At 43.3% G+C, this 12,496-nt stretch overlaps 1 protein-coding gene across 5 annotated transcripts in view; it reads left to right on the top strand.

The window, feature by feature from the left end:
* ADGRE3 (adhesion G protein-coupled receptor E3) overlaps positions 1 to 12,496 on the top strand; it is a 45,654-nt gene that overhangs the window by 15,568 nt on the left and 17,590 nt on the right. For 4 of the 5 annotated variants that reach the window (XM_047095085.1, XM_047095084.1, XM_047095087.1 and 1 more), the window contains 3 exons: positions 1,633 to 1,670; positions 7,904 to 8,087; positions 11,111 to 11,230. In XM_047095085.1, the coding sequence (XP_046951041.1) occupies positions 1,633 to 1,670; positions 7,904 to 8,087; positions 11,111 to 11,230 (342 nt within the window). The remainder of the gene's footprint in view (positions 1 to 1,632; positions 1,671 to 7,903; positions 8,088 to 11,110; positions 11,231 to 12,496) is intronic. The other variant, XM_047095088.1, reaches the window with a different exon arrangement.

The raw sequence follows: 12,496 nt of genomic DNA, 5'->3' as shown, positions 1-12,496 counted from the left end.
AGCAGAAATAAATTAAAGACTTCAAAAAAACAATAGAAAAAATCAGTGAAACTAAGAGAGGGTTCTTTGAAAAGATAAACACGTGATAAACCTGTAGGCAGGCTCATCGAGAAAAAAAGAAATTCACTAATTCATTGAATCAGTAGATACACCTCACAGGGTATAGATTTCACAGGGTGTTGCAAGGATTAAGTAAGGCTTAAATGAAATACTACCATACAGAGCACTCAGGACACTGCCTACAAAGGTTTGCTAATGTGTTTCACATTTCATCTGGTTCTAATATATATATATAATATAACATATAATTATATGTAAATATAATTATATAATATATAGTATAATTATATGATAAATATATAATATATTTATATATAATAAAATTTTATATTTATATATATTTTATATGTATATATATAATATATATATAAACTCTCTGATCCTACTAGGTAGACTTAACCTCAGTCTAATGGTTAACTGGGATGTCAGCATGTGTTGGCCTTTCCTCATTTTCCTAAAATAGAGATGGGGGTCCTCACAAAGTCCAAGAAGCTACGCACAAAGGTCTCATTAAGGGCTGATAACCAAAAACTGATACTCTTGTTTCAGTTGTCATTCGCAGCCAGCCTGAATTTTAAAACCAGAAGTATCTAATTTCCTGTCCCCTCGGCCATTGCGGTTATTTTTGTCCAGCCAAGACTGAATTAAAGAATCTAGAGTTTACGTTTTCCTGCTTCCTCAATGCCAGAGTATCTCTACCCCAGCAATATTGACATTTGGGGTCCAATAATTCTCTGTGGTGGGGAGCCACCGTGTGCATCGTAGGCTGTGAAGCAGCACCCCCAAGCCTCCACCGCTAGGTGCCAGTAGCATTCCCCATCGCAAGTTGTGACGGCCAAAATGTCTCCAGCCATCGCCAACATCCCCTGGGGGCAAAATCACACCCCCCCCCCCATCAAAAAACACTGCTTTCCACCAGGATAAGGAACTTGACTCTGATCTCTCAAAAGAGCACAACCTTGTCCGTGAACATAAAAAAATTGAGTTCAAAAGAAAAAAAAAAAACAAAAACCAGACTCTTAACTGTAGAGAACAAACCAGGGGTTGCCAGAGGGGAGGTGGGTGGGGGGATGAGTGAAATAAGTGATGGGGTGAAAAGTACGCTTATCCTAATGAGCACTGAGTAATGTACAGAATTGTTAAGTTGGTATACTGCACACCTGAAACTAATGTAATGCTATATGTTAACAATACTGGAATTTAACAGGTAATAATAAAAATTTTTAAACAATAAAGAAGGGCCGCCTGGGTGGCTCAGTCGGTTAAGCGTCCGACTTCGGCTGAGGTCATGATCTCACAGTTTGTGAGTATGAGCCCGGCATCGGGTTCTGTGCTGATGGCTCAGAGCCTGGAGCCTGCTTCGGATTCTGTGTCTTCCTCCCTCTCTGCCCCTCCTCTGCTGGTGCTCTGTCTCTCCGAAAAATAAACAAAAAAAAATGTTTTTAAATAAAAAAAATAAATAAACAGCATGCGTTTAGACCTTCTAGGTGCAAAGTTGTTCACCCTGCCTGTCCACCTGTCCGCGCTTTCACTCTCAGTTCCAGCAGTAACTTCCCTTTATATCTTTTGCAGAAACCACTTCCTCAAAGACGACCAGAGACACGGAAGAGGTGAGTAGAAGTTGAGTCTTGGAACCCAGATAACAAGTATCCACAAAGCCCAAAATTAGCATGTGGGTGTGGATACCATATACTATATGTGTGCTAGACATTGTATATCATACATATATAAGTGTCATATATATTTCATATTACATGTTAAGGTATATAATATATTTTAATATACTTTTTAATTATAATAGAAATTAATTATGATATAATAGTACGATATTATATATAATGTATATTATATATAATTGTGAAATATGCATATGGGTTGCCATGTTTATCACTATACGTACATTCCTATGTATCTCATGGCAGAGTTAGATAGAGTGTGTATGTCCATATGGATGTGTGTGTGTCTGTGTGTGTATGCTGCCTCCGAAAGATAGGATCTATCCCAGGCCGAGAAAGGTGGACTAAATGAAACTGTACAGAGACCCAAATATCCAATAGCTTTAAAAAGATGGGGCTTTATTACTTTCTTTATTTAAATGTTTTTATTTATTTTTGAGAAAGAGACACAGAGGTGAGTGGGGGAGGGGCAGAGGGCGAGGGAGACACAGAATCCAAAGCAGGCTCCAGGCTCTGAGCCATCAGAGCAGAGCCCGATGCGGGGCTCGAACCCACAAACCATGAGATCATGACCTGAGCTGAAGTCGGACGCTTGACTGACTGAGCCACCCGGGCGCCCCAGTCTTTATTACTTTCTGACTTAACTAAGTCCAGGCTGGTGAGGCCTTTCAGGGTACCCACATTCTTCCCATACTGCTGCTCCACCATCCCCCAGCACCTTGTCCTCAATGATATGACCTAAAACAGGTTGCTCCAAAGCTGCATTTGTATTGGTGGGTGGTGGGGAGATAGAGTCCAGGGCAATTTGTCTGGAGCACAGGGTGAAGAGGGAAGAGTTGGGAAAAGGGATACATCTACTCACTCTATAATACGCTAATGAAGTTGCGATCATTTCCTTGGAGAGCTGTCTGAAAGCAACAATCCAGAAGCTGAAGGTAGCCCGGCCAAAAACTAGCTGCAAGGGAGGCTGGGACAATGTGGCCTTCAGACGGAGAACATGGTCCATATAAAATCTGAGGAATCCATTCAATTATTAAAAAGAAGGGGGAGGGGCGCCTGGGTGGCTCAGTCAGTTAAGTATCTGGCTCTTGGTTTCAGCTCAGGTCACGATCTCACGCCTCGTGAGTTCCAGTCCACATAGGGCTCTGTGATGACAGTGCGGAGTCTGCTTGGGATTCTCTCTCTCTCTCTCTCTCTCTCTCTCTCTGCCTCTCCCCTGCTCACTCTCTCTGTCTCTCTCTCTCTCTCTCTTTCAATCTCAATATAAATATATAAACTTAAAATTTTTTTTTAAATAAAAGGAAGGGGGAGGGGAATGGATACTGTAGGCAATTACAAGAGACAGACCAAGAAAGTGCCTTTTAGGTAGCAATCACTTAGCGTCTGTAAATGGACTCTGAATGTTAACAAAGGAAGGACCCATGTCTCTGAGAATCTATAGTCTAGCAGAATGGGCTGGTCCCTTCCTCTCCCCACTCCCCACCCTCACCCTGCTCTACTCCAGAGGGACTGCTCACACCTTGACCTCCAAGCTCCAGGCCTCCAGGTACATGCTGCTGTCTCTACCTGAAACTCTGTTCCCAGTACCTCACCTGGCTGGCTTCCTTCCTCTCTTCTCTGCTCAAGACTCAATTCAAGCATCACATCCTCCTGGATGGCCTCTGTAAGCCCTCCCATATGAGTTAATACCCCCTTCCCCAGGTTCTTCTGCTGGAGGGATGGGGAGGTCAGAAGTACAGTCAGAGGTTCAAATCTCAGCACTTCAGTGGCAAGTGACATGGGCAAAATGACACAACCTTTCTGTATTAGCCAGGGATCTCCAGAGAAACAGAACCAACAGGGGACCCAGAAGAAAGAGATATGTTATAAGGAACTGGCTCATGTGATTATGGAGCTCCACATGTCCCAAGATACGCAGTAAACAAGCCAGAGATTCAGGACATCCAATGGTGTTGTTCCACTTCAAACCCAGAGGCCTGAGACCCAGAAGAGCTGACGTTTCAGGCAAGCATGAAGGAAACAAAACCTCTGTCCCAGCTCAAGGCAGTCAAGCAGGCAGTCAGGCAGAAGAAAGTTCCCTCTTGCTCAGACATCTTGTTCTATTCAGGCCCTCAACCAATTGGACGAGGCCCACTCACGTTGGGGAGGGCAATCAGTCCATCTACCCATCCAAATGTTCATTTCATCCAGAAACACTCTCACAGACACACCAAGGGTCATGCTTGACCAAATATAGCTGGGTACTCTCTGACCCAGCCAAGTTGACACATAAAATTAACCATCACACTCTCCAAGACTGATTTACTCATCTGTAAGATGGGGTAATAATGGTCTCTACCTCCTTGGAAGGATGGCAAGGTTAAATGAAATAATACATGTGGAGTACTTAGCAGAGTGCCTGGTCCATAGTATACATTCTGTCCAGGTTCTCCATTGTTATCTCTGGTGGGCCCACAATAGTCACAGTCATGTGTTGTCACCACCTAGACAGTGAGCTTCTTGAGGGCAGGAATCAGCCCAAGCCTGCACTGGGAGTGCAACAAGTGTTCACTGAAGTAGTGAACAAATAATCGTGTAATTATCACGCAACAGGAACATTTCATTATGAAGTTTCATTGCCCATTTCCTCAAACAGTGAAACATAGCGGGGCACCTAGATGGCTCAATCAGTTGAATATCCAACTCTTGATTTCAGCTCAGGTCACGATCGCGGGGTTGTGGGACTGAACCCCATGTGGGGGGCTCCACCCTGATTGAGATTCTCTGTCTCCCTCTCCCTCTCTCCCCTGCTTGCTCTCTCTCTCTCTCTTTCTCTCTAAAATAAAATTTAAAAAAAGGTAAACATAGAATTACCATATGACCCAGCAATTCCACTCCTAGGAATATACCCAAGGGAACTGAAGGCGGAGACTCAGACACTTGCACGCCTATGTTCATAGCCACACTATTCACAGTAGTCAAAAGGAAGAAACAGCCCAAGTGTCCATCAATAGATGAATGGATTTTTAAAAAGTAGATCCCCAAGGTAGAATGTGATTGAGTCATAAAAAGGAGTAAAGCTCTGATTCACGTTACAACGTGGGTAGACCTTGAAACCATCATGCTGGGTGAAGGAAGCCAGGCACGAAAGGTCACGTAGTGTAAGGTTCCATTTCTATCAAACGTCCGGGACAGGCAAATCCATTAAAGCAGATTAGCGGTGTCCCCCAGAGGCTGGGGGGGAGGAGGTGTGGGGAGTGATCGCTTCATGGGTTTTATCTTGGGATGCTGGAAATGTTTTGGAACTACACAGAGGTGGTGGTTGCACCACCTCGTGCATATACTAAGTTGCCCCGCATCGTATACTTTAAGAGGGTGTATTTCGTGTTGTCCAAAGTACATCCCAGTTAACAAAATGCATTGCCAGAAAAAGGTGCAAAGTCCTCTCGCTGGATCAGACACTACAATAGCAATTCTGAAGGGCAGATGCTCTGGTGCCTACCCTGTACGGATGAGTTTCAACCACGAACATCTCAGCTGTCATTTAGTGGACAGAGGTATGTTTTCTATGGAGGCTGCCTGTAAACTAGCAAACTCAGCTCAGGATTTCCACAAAGCTCAGACCAAAAGAGCCAAACCTTAAAAAGATTTGCTCGAACCCTGGTTCTGAATGTTCCTGCAGCCCTTTTTTGTATATCACTCTGCTTATAACTCTTCGGTGCGGTTGCATTTTCCTCCTAAGAGCATCCACGCCACCCATGAACTCTGAGCACCTACGTCCGCCAGGGACTGTTCTAGATGCTGTTTCGTGAAGAAGACAAAGTCCCTGTCCTGATGGGTTTTACTGTCTAGTAACTGAACACACAGCCCTACCTCGTGTTGTTGGGATTCATTTTACTGCACTTCGCAGGTATCGTGTTTTTTACAAATTGAAAGTTTGGGGAGTCCCTCCCCCCCCCCCGCTATGGAACAAGCCTGTTGGCGTCATTTTTCCAACAGCATTTGCTCACTTCGTGTCTTTGTGTCACATTTTGATCATTTTCACAGTATTTCAAACTTTTTCATTGTTATTACATCTGTTATGTTGATCTGTGATCAGTGATCATGAGCTGCTGAAAGCTCAGGGGACGATTAGCATTTTTTAGCAATAAAGTATTTTTTACTTAAGGTAAAAAATGTGCCTTTACTTAAGGCACACTTTTTTGTGTTGATTGATTGGTTGGCTTTTTTTTTTAATGTTTATTTATTTTTAGAGAGAGAGAGTCAGAGTGTGAGCGGGGGAGGGACAGAGAGAGAAGGAGACACAGAACCTGAAGCAGGCTCCAGGCTCTGAGCCATCAGCACAGAGCCCAAAGCGGGGCTTGAACCCACGGACCGCGAGATCATGACCTGAGCTGAAGTCAGATGCTTAACTGACTGAGCCACCCGGGCGCCCTTAAAGTTTTTATTTTAATGCCAGTTAGTTAACATACAGTGTTGTATTAGTTTTAGGCGGACACGATAGTGATTCGACAATTCCACACATCAGCCGGTGGTCATGGGTTAAATAGGTGATGGAGATTAAGGCGTGCACTTGCGGTGAGCACTGGGTGACGTGAGGCTTGTACATTTTTTAGACATGCTGCTATTGCACACTTCATAGACTACAGTATAGTGTAAGCAAAACTTTTATAGGTACTGGGAAACCAAAAAGTTTATTTGAATAGCTTTCCCGTGCTATTCACTTTACTACCGGGGTCTGGAAGCAAACCTGCAATCTCTGAGGTGCGTCCGTACCCACAAATCCCCTGGGAAACCGGGTGAAATGCAGATTTGGACTCATGCCCCAAGAGTCTGCATTCCAAACAGGCTGCCAGGTGATGCTGATGCCGCTGGTCCAAGGACCACGCTTTAAGTACAAGGATGTGGGGATTCGCGTAAAAATAGCCTTTCAAGTCCGCCTATATTGCGATTTTGTTACACCTATATTTATAAAATTCCACCGCAGCCCTTCGTTCTTTTCACCCTCTGTCTCATGTCTTTGCTTCACTTCGTAGATGAATTTCTTGATTTAAAAAGGCCAGTTAGAACGAATGTCTTTTCTTTTCCTCTTCTTTTCGTTTTTCGGTTTTTGTTTTGTTTTGTTTTGTTTGTTCGTTTTTTTTTAATTTTTTTTTTAACATTTTATTTATTTTTGAGACAGAGACAGAGCATGAACAGGGAAGGGTCAGAGAGAGGGAGACACAGAATCTGAAACAGGCCCCAGGCTCTGAGCTGTCAGCACAGAGCCCGACGCAGGGCTCGAACTCACAGACCGTGAGATCATGACCTGAGCCGAAGTCAGCCGCTTAACCGACTGAGCCACCCAGGCACCCTTGTTTGTTCGTTTTTGCATGAGGAAAGAAACTGCTAGAAGACATATTCCCATAGGGCTTTTTTTTTTTTTTGACAGCTTATTTATTTATTTGTTTTGAGAGGGTGGGGGGAAGGAGCCGAGAGAGAGAATCCCAAGCAGGCTCCTCACTGTCAGTGCAGAGCCTGATGGGGGGGCTTGAACCCACAAACCTTGAGATCATGACCTGAGCAGAAGTGGGAAGTTTAACCAACTGGGAACCCAGGTGCCCCTAGAACATCTTTTGAGCTATAACAACTTCACTTTTCCTCAGCTTTGGCACCACTGACATCTCGGCCTGAGTCATTCTTTACCGCGGTGTGGGGGAGGGCTGTCCTGTGCCTTCTAGGGTGTTCAGTGGCTTCTCTGGCCCCCACCCACTGAGCATCCCTCGGTGGTGACAATCCAGATGTCTCTAGACATCACCAAATGTCACTGGGAGGCCAAAATCGCCCTACTGGAGCACCACTGTTTTATTCCTCGCAAGCTTACCACTTCCCTGATGGTAAACGACGTTCATAATAACTATCCTCATCTGGGCACAGACACTGTTCTTCGAAGGTGGCATCTCTTATTCATTTAATCTTCCCCAAAACTCTAGGGCATTCTTCTACTGTCCCCATCCTTATAGGAGGAGACCAAGGCACAGAGCAATCGAGTTATTTTTCCAAGTTCATGCAGCTGGTCAGTGGCAGGGACAAGATTCAAACCAGGTCCTCTGGCTCCAGAACCTGCTTTCTCGTGCTTTCTACTTTCCCTCAGGGTGTGGGATCTATCAGATTGGATTTTTTTTTTCTTATTCTTTGTGTCTCCAAAGCTGCAACGTGTTGTTGAGAAATTCGAGTCACTTCTCACTAATGACACTCCATGGGCAATGGAAGAGAAGAGAGAAGTCGCATCTTGGGCCACAACTCTTCTCCAGACTGTAGAATCGAGTGTTCTAGAAACTGCCTTGAAATCCCCAGAGCAAAAAATCCAGAAAATTCACAACAGTACTGTGGGTAAGAAGAGGAGCTGGCCTGATACACACAGGGGCTATTACAAGCTGGAGTCTGGGTTACACAGTTAGAAAAGTAAATAAACACGCTGCCTGAGTCCATTTATATAGAATTCTAGAAAGTACAATCTAATCTATAGTGACAGGAGAAGGGGGAGAGAGGAGTAAAAGAGCATGAGACAATTTAAGGAGACTGTTGGGAATGAGAGGCACGTTCAGTACCTTGATTGTGGTGTTAGTATCACAGATGCATACCATATACACACAGGTGTATACACACTCTATGAAACTCATCAAATTGTACACTGTTTTATATGCAATTTGTTGCACATTAATCACACCTCCATAGAACTTTTAGGAAACGAAGGGAAAGGGAAGGGAAGGGAGGAAAGAAAAGAGAAAAGAGAGAAAAGAAAAGAAAAGGAAGGGAAGAAAGAAAAGAAAGGAAAGGGAAGGGAAGGGGAAAGGGAAGGGGAAAAGAAAGAAAAGGAAAGGAAAGGGAAGGGAAGGGAAAGGAAGGGAGGAAAGAAAAGAGAAAAGAGAGAAAAGAAAAGAAAAGGAAGGGAAGAAAGAAAAGAAAAGAAAGGAAAGGGAAGGGAAGGGGAAAGGGAAGGGGAAAAGAAAGGAAAGGAAAGGAAAAGGAAGGGAAGGGAAGGGAGGAAAGAAAAGAGAAAAGAGAGAAAAAAGAAAGGAAAGGAAAGGAAAAGAAAAGAAAGGAAAGGAAGGGAAGGGAAAAGAAAAAACAAAGGAAAGGAAAGGAAAAGAAAAGAAAAAAGAAAAGATGGTCAATGGTTTCCAATCCTGAGTCTAGGATTTTGGCTTAAAAGTAGTTTGGTTGTTGTTTTTTTAAGTGTGTTTCTTTATTTTGAGAGAGAGAGCACGCACAGGCATGAGCAGGGGCGGGGCAGAGATAAAGGGGAAGAGGAAGGATCCCAAGCAGGCTCCCCGCTAACAGTGTGGAGCCCAACGGAAGCTCGAACTCGCAAACCTGTGAGATCATGACCTGAGCTGGAACCAAGTCAGACATTTAACCTACTGAGCCACCCAGGCGCCCCTAAGATTTTATTTTTAAGTATTCTCCATACCCAGTGTGGGACTCTGACTCACGACTCTGAGATCACGAGACACACGCTTCATTCACCAACAGAGCCAGCCAGGCACCCCAAAAAGTAGGGCTTTTTTGCCCAATAGTTACTGACACATGTCACAGTGATAGTATGTAAAGCATCCCAGAAGGAACATCTCACTGCATATTTTTTTCAATAAAAACACTTTTATCACCCTTGTCATATATATGTATACTATAACCAGGTGAGGAGATGATATTGTTAAATAGCTTGACTTTAGCAATCATTTCACTATTTTATAAAATACCATAGCAAAACCCAGTATTAGATTTGTTAAAAAATACAAAAAAAAAAAAAAAAAAACACACAAACAAACTAAATTTAGGCCAGCCAAATCTGCCCAGAGCCCGGTCTTCCCATCCTATAGCCACATAGGTACACATCTGATGAAGAAACATATTTCCTGTGTGTGTGATTTTGTGCATGCAGTTTTCACTCATTACATCACTAACATATTTCCATGTAAATGGTATACATCATCATTACCTACATTATTATCTTCAACGGTTTATCAAATTGCACTGTATATAATTTATTTGTACTATATTTATTTCCCTATTCTGGGAATTGTGGGTTGTTGCCAAAGAACCCCGTGAAAAAGACCATTGAAAATTTATCTGTGTGCATTTATTTGATATTTTCTTGGGATAAATTCATAGATGAAGAATCATTAGGTCAAGGAGAAAAGAAACATTTTATAGACTTTGATGCATATCACCACATTAGCCTCCAGAAATGCTGTTTGCTGTGTTTTTATTCAGCTCAGGGATATCAAAGGATTTGTATATGCCTACCTAAACATTCTGTTTTACCAATTTGCATGATGAGATAGTTTATGCTCTATAAAAATAATAATAATAATTTTTAATAGAAAATAAAATCCAATGCCTAACCTTCTTGGGAAACTGGAATCAGGATTCATTTATTAACTTGTTTGTTCATTCATTCATTCACTCATTCATATCATTCAAAATTAAACCATTTTTCAGATTACAAGTAGCTCTCACCTTTCCTGATCTGGCCAGGTCCTAACTGATGGGAAACTGGTGCCCTGACCTCAATGGGTTTCATTCCCCTCATCTGTGAATGGGGATAATACCATGAACGGGAGATACAGGAAGAACCCAACTGTATCCAGCACCCAGCTTCAACAATTTCTAACCCACAGCCAGCCTTAACCATCTGCTAATGTTTAAGTTAAATATTTCCATGAGCTTTTTTCTTGATGGCAATTCTCCTGTGACCTCATTTTCATCAGAAGCATGGTTCCCCATTATAGAGATAAGCCATCAATTATTGAATCAGTTCCTCTTTGTTGAACATTTAGATCACTTCCTGTTTTCCACGCTATCACCTATGCTGCTATGAACTTTCTCATAACTAAATCTTCCCTCCCGTCCATGTCGTTTTCTGAGAATAAAATTCCTAGGAACAGAATTGTTGCTTCAAAGATGATCGCTAGAGAACGTTAGTTACAGACTTGTATTTCAGGGGGTGCCTCAGTGGCTCAGTCAGTTAAGCATCCGACTTCAGCTCAGGTCATGATCTCACAGTTTGTGAGTTCAAGCCCCCAGTCTCTGTGCTAGGAGCCTGCTTCGAATTCTGTATCTCCCTCTTTTTCTGCCCTTCCCCTTCCCCCACTCATGTTCTCTCTCTCTCTCTCTCTCTCTCTCTCTCAGAAATAAACATAAAAAAAAAAAGAACTTGTTTTTCAGGAGTTAAGGAGTTAACTTCTTAACTTCAGTTTCCTCACTCGGATAATGGTTCCTCATGGGGTTATATGACAATGTACAGTGCCTGGAACATTCTAGACATTCAGTAAATGTGACCTGTTCATGTTGCTATTCACATTTTTAAAGCTTGTAATAATGATAAACTTGCCTGTTGTTTTTCTCACCAGCTATTGAAACTCTAGTTGTTACAGACAATTGCTCTGAAGAAGGAAAGGTCTTCAGCTTGAACACCGACATGAACTCAGTGGACATCCGTTGCAATGACATCGTGCAGGAAAACGTGAAAGGTACATGTAGTGGCTGCATTCAGAACCTCTAAGACACACAGATCAGCATCATTATGTGAGTCACTGGGAGAGTCGCCAATAAGGTCTTTCCTAATTGGTTTGTTACCCGAAGACTGTGTCATTTGAGTCTTTTCCTTTAAAAAAACAAAAAAAAAAACAAAAACAAAAAAAAAACAAAAAAAAAACCTCCCCAAAGTGGAGGCTTTCTATTCTTCAGTGTGTAAGACACTTCTTTGCAATTTGGAGGCTTTTCTGTCCAGGTCTCCGACAGGGTTCACCCAAATGCAGTCCCCGAGAGAAGCGTAAGGAGTGTATTTGGGATGTGATTCCAGGAGGCATCGGTAGGCGGATTAGTCACCGTTCTCCAGAGAAACAGAATCGATAGGATATGCGTGTGGGCAGAAAGAGAAACAGAGATCTTAAGAAATTAGCTCATGTGATTATGGAAGGTAGCAAGTCTAAACTCTAGCCAGCAGGCCGGAGACCCAGGGAAGAGTTAATGTCGTAGCTGCAGACCAAAGACAGCCGAGAGACAGAATACCCTCTTGTTTGGGAGAAGTCAGTCTTTTTCTTAAGGCCTGCAACTGATTGGGTGATGGAGAGTAATCTACTTTATTCAAAGTCTCCTGATGGAAATGTTACCCTCATCTGAAAAATACCTTTACGGCAACACCCGGACTCACGTTTGACCCAACAGCTGCGTAGCATGGCCTAGCCACACTGACACAAAATTAACCATCCCAGTAGGAGAGAGAGGAAATGAGACAGAGAAGAGGGGACGGCCACTACAGGTGTCAGTATGTCAGTGAGCAGATTTGCTGCAGGTGGTAACTGTGACCCGCCCTACTGAGCTCTCCCATTCTGCCCTGTGTACAAATCAAACACACTCCCTACAGGGAATGCCCCCAGGCAGAGAGTTACAATTGTTCGCAATAGAATCTATCAGCAGATAAGAAACCCGGGGCGCCTGGGGGGCTCAGTCAGTTAAGCATCTGACTCTTGACTGGCTCAGGTCACGATCCCTGGGTCCTGGGATCAAGCCCTGTATCAGGCCCTCTGCTGAGTATGGAGCCTGCTTGGGAATCTCTCCTTCCCTCTCTCTGCCCTCTCCCCTGCTCGTGTGCGCTCGCTCTCTCTCTCTCTTTCTCTCTCTCTCTCAAACCCAAGAGGGCCCAGGGAATAGTCAAGGCACCTACAGTACCTGCTAATCCTGTGTACAAAGGAATGGATTGTTAAACTATTAACTGTCCCAGTGTTGCCAGACTT

Source organism: Lynx rufus, unplaced genomic scaffold (genome assembly GCF_022079265.1).
Source record: "Lynx rufus isolate CCGP_SWC_20201006 ecotype Redwood Valley unplaced genomic scaffold, mLynRuf1.p SCAF_4, whole genome shotgun sequence".
NCBI classification, from domain to species: Eukaryota; Metazoa; Chordata; class Mammalia; order Carnivora; family Felidae; genus Lynx; species Lynx rufus.
This window is presented reverse-complemented; position numbering and strand designations above follow the sequence as displayed.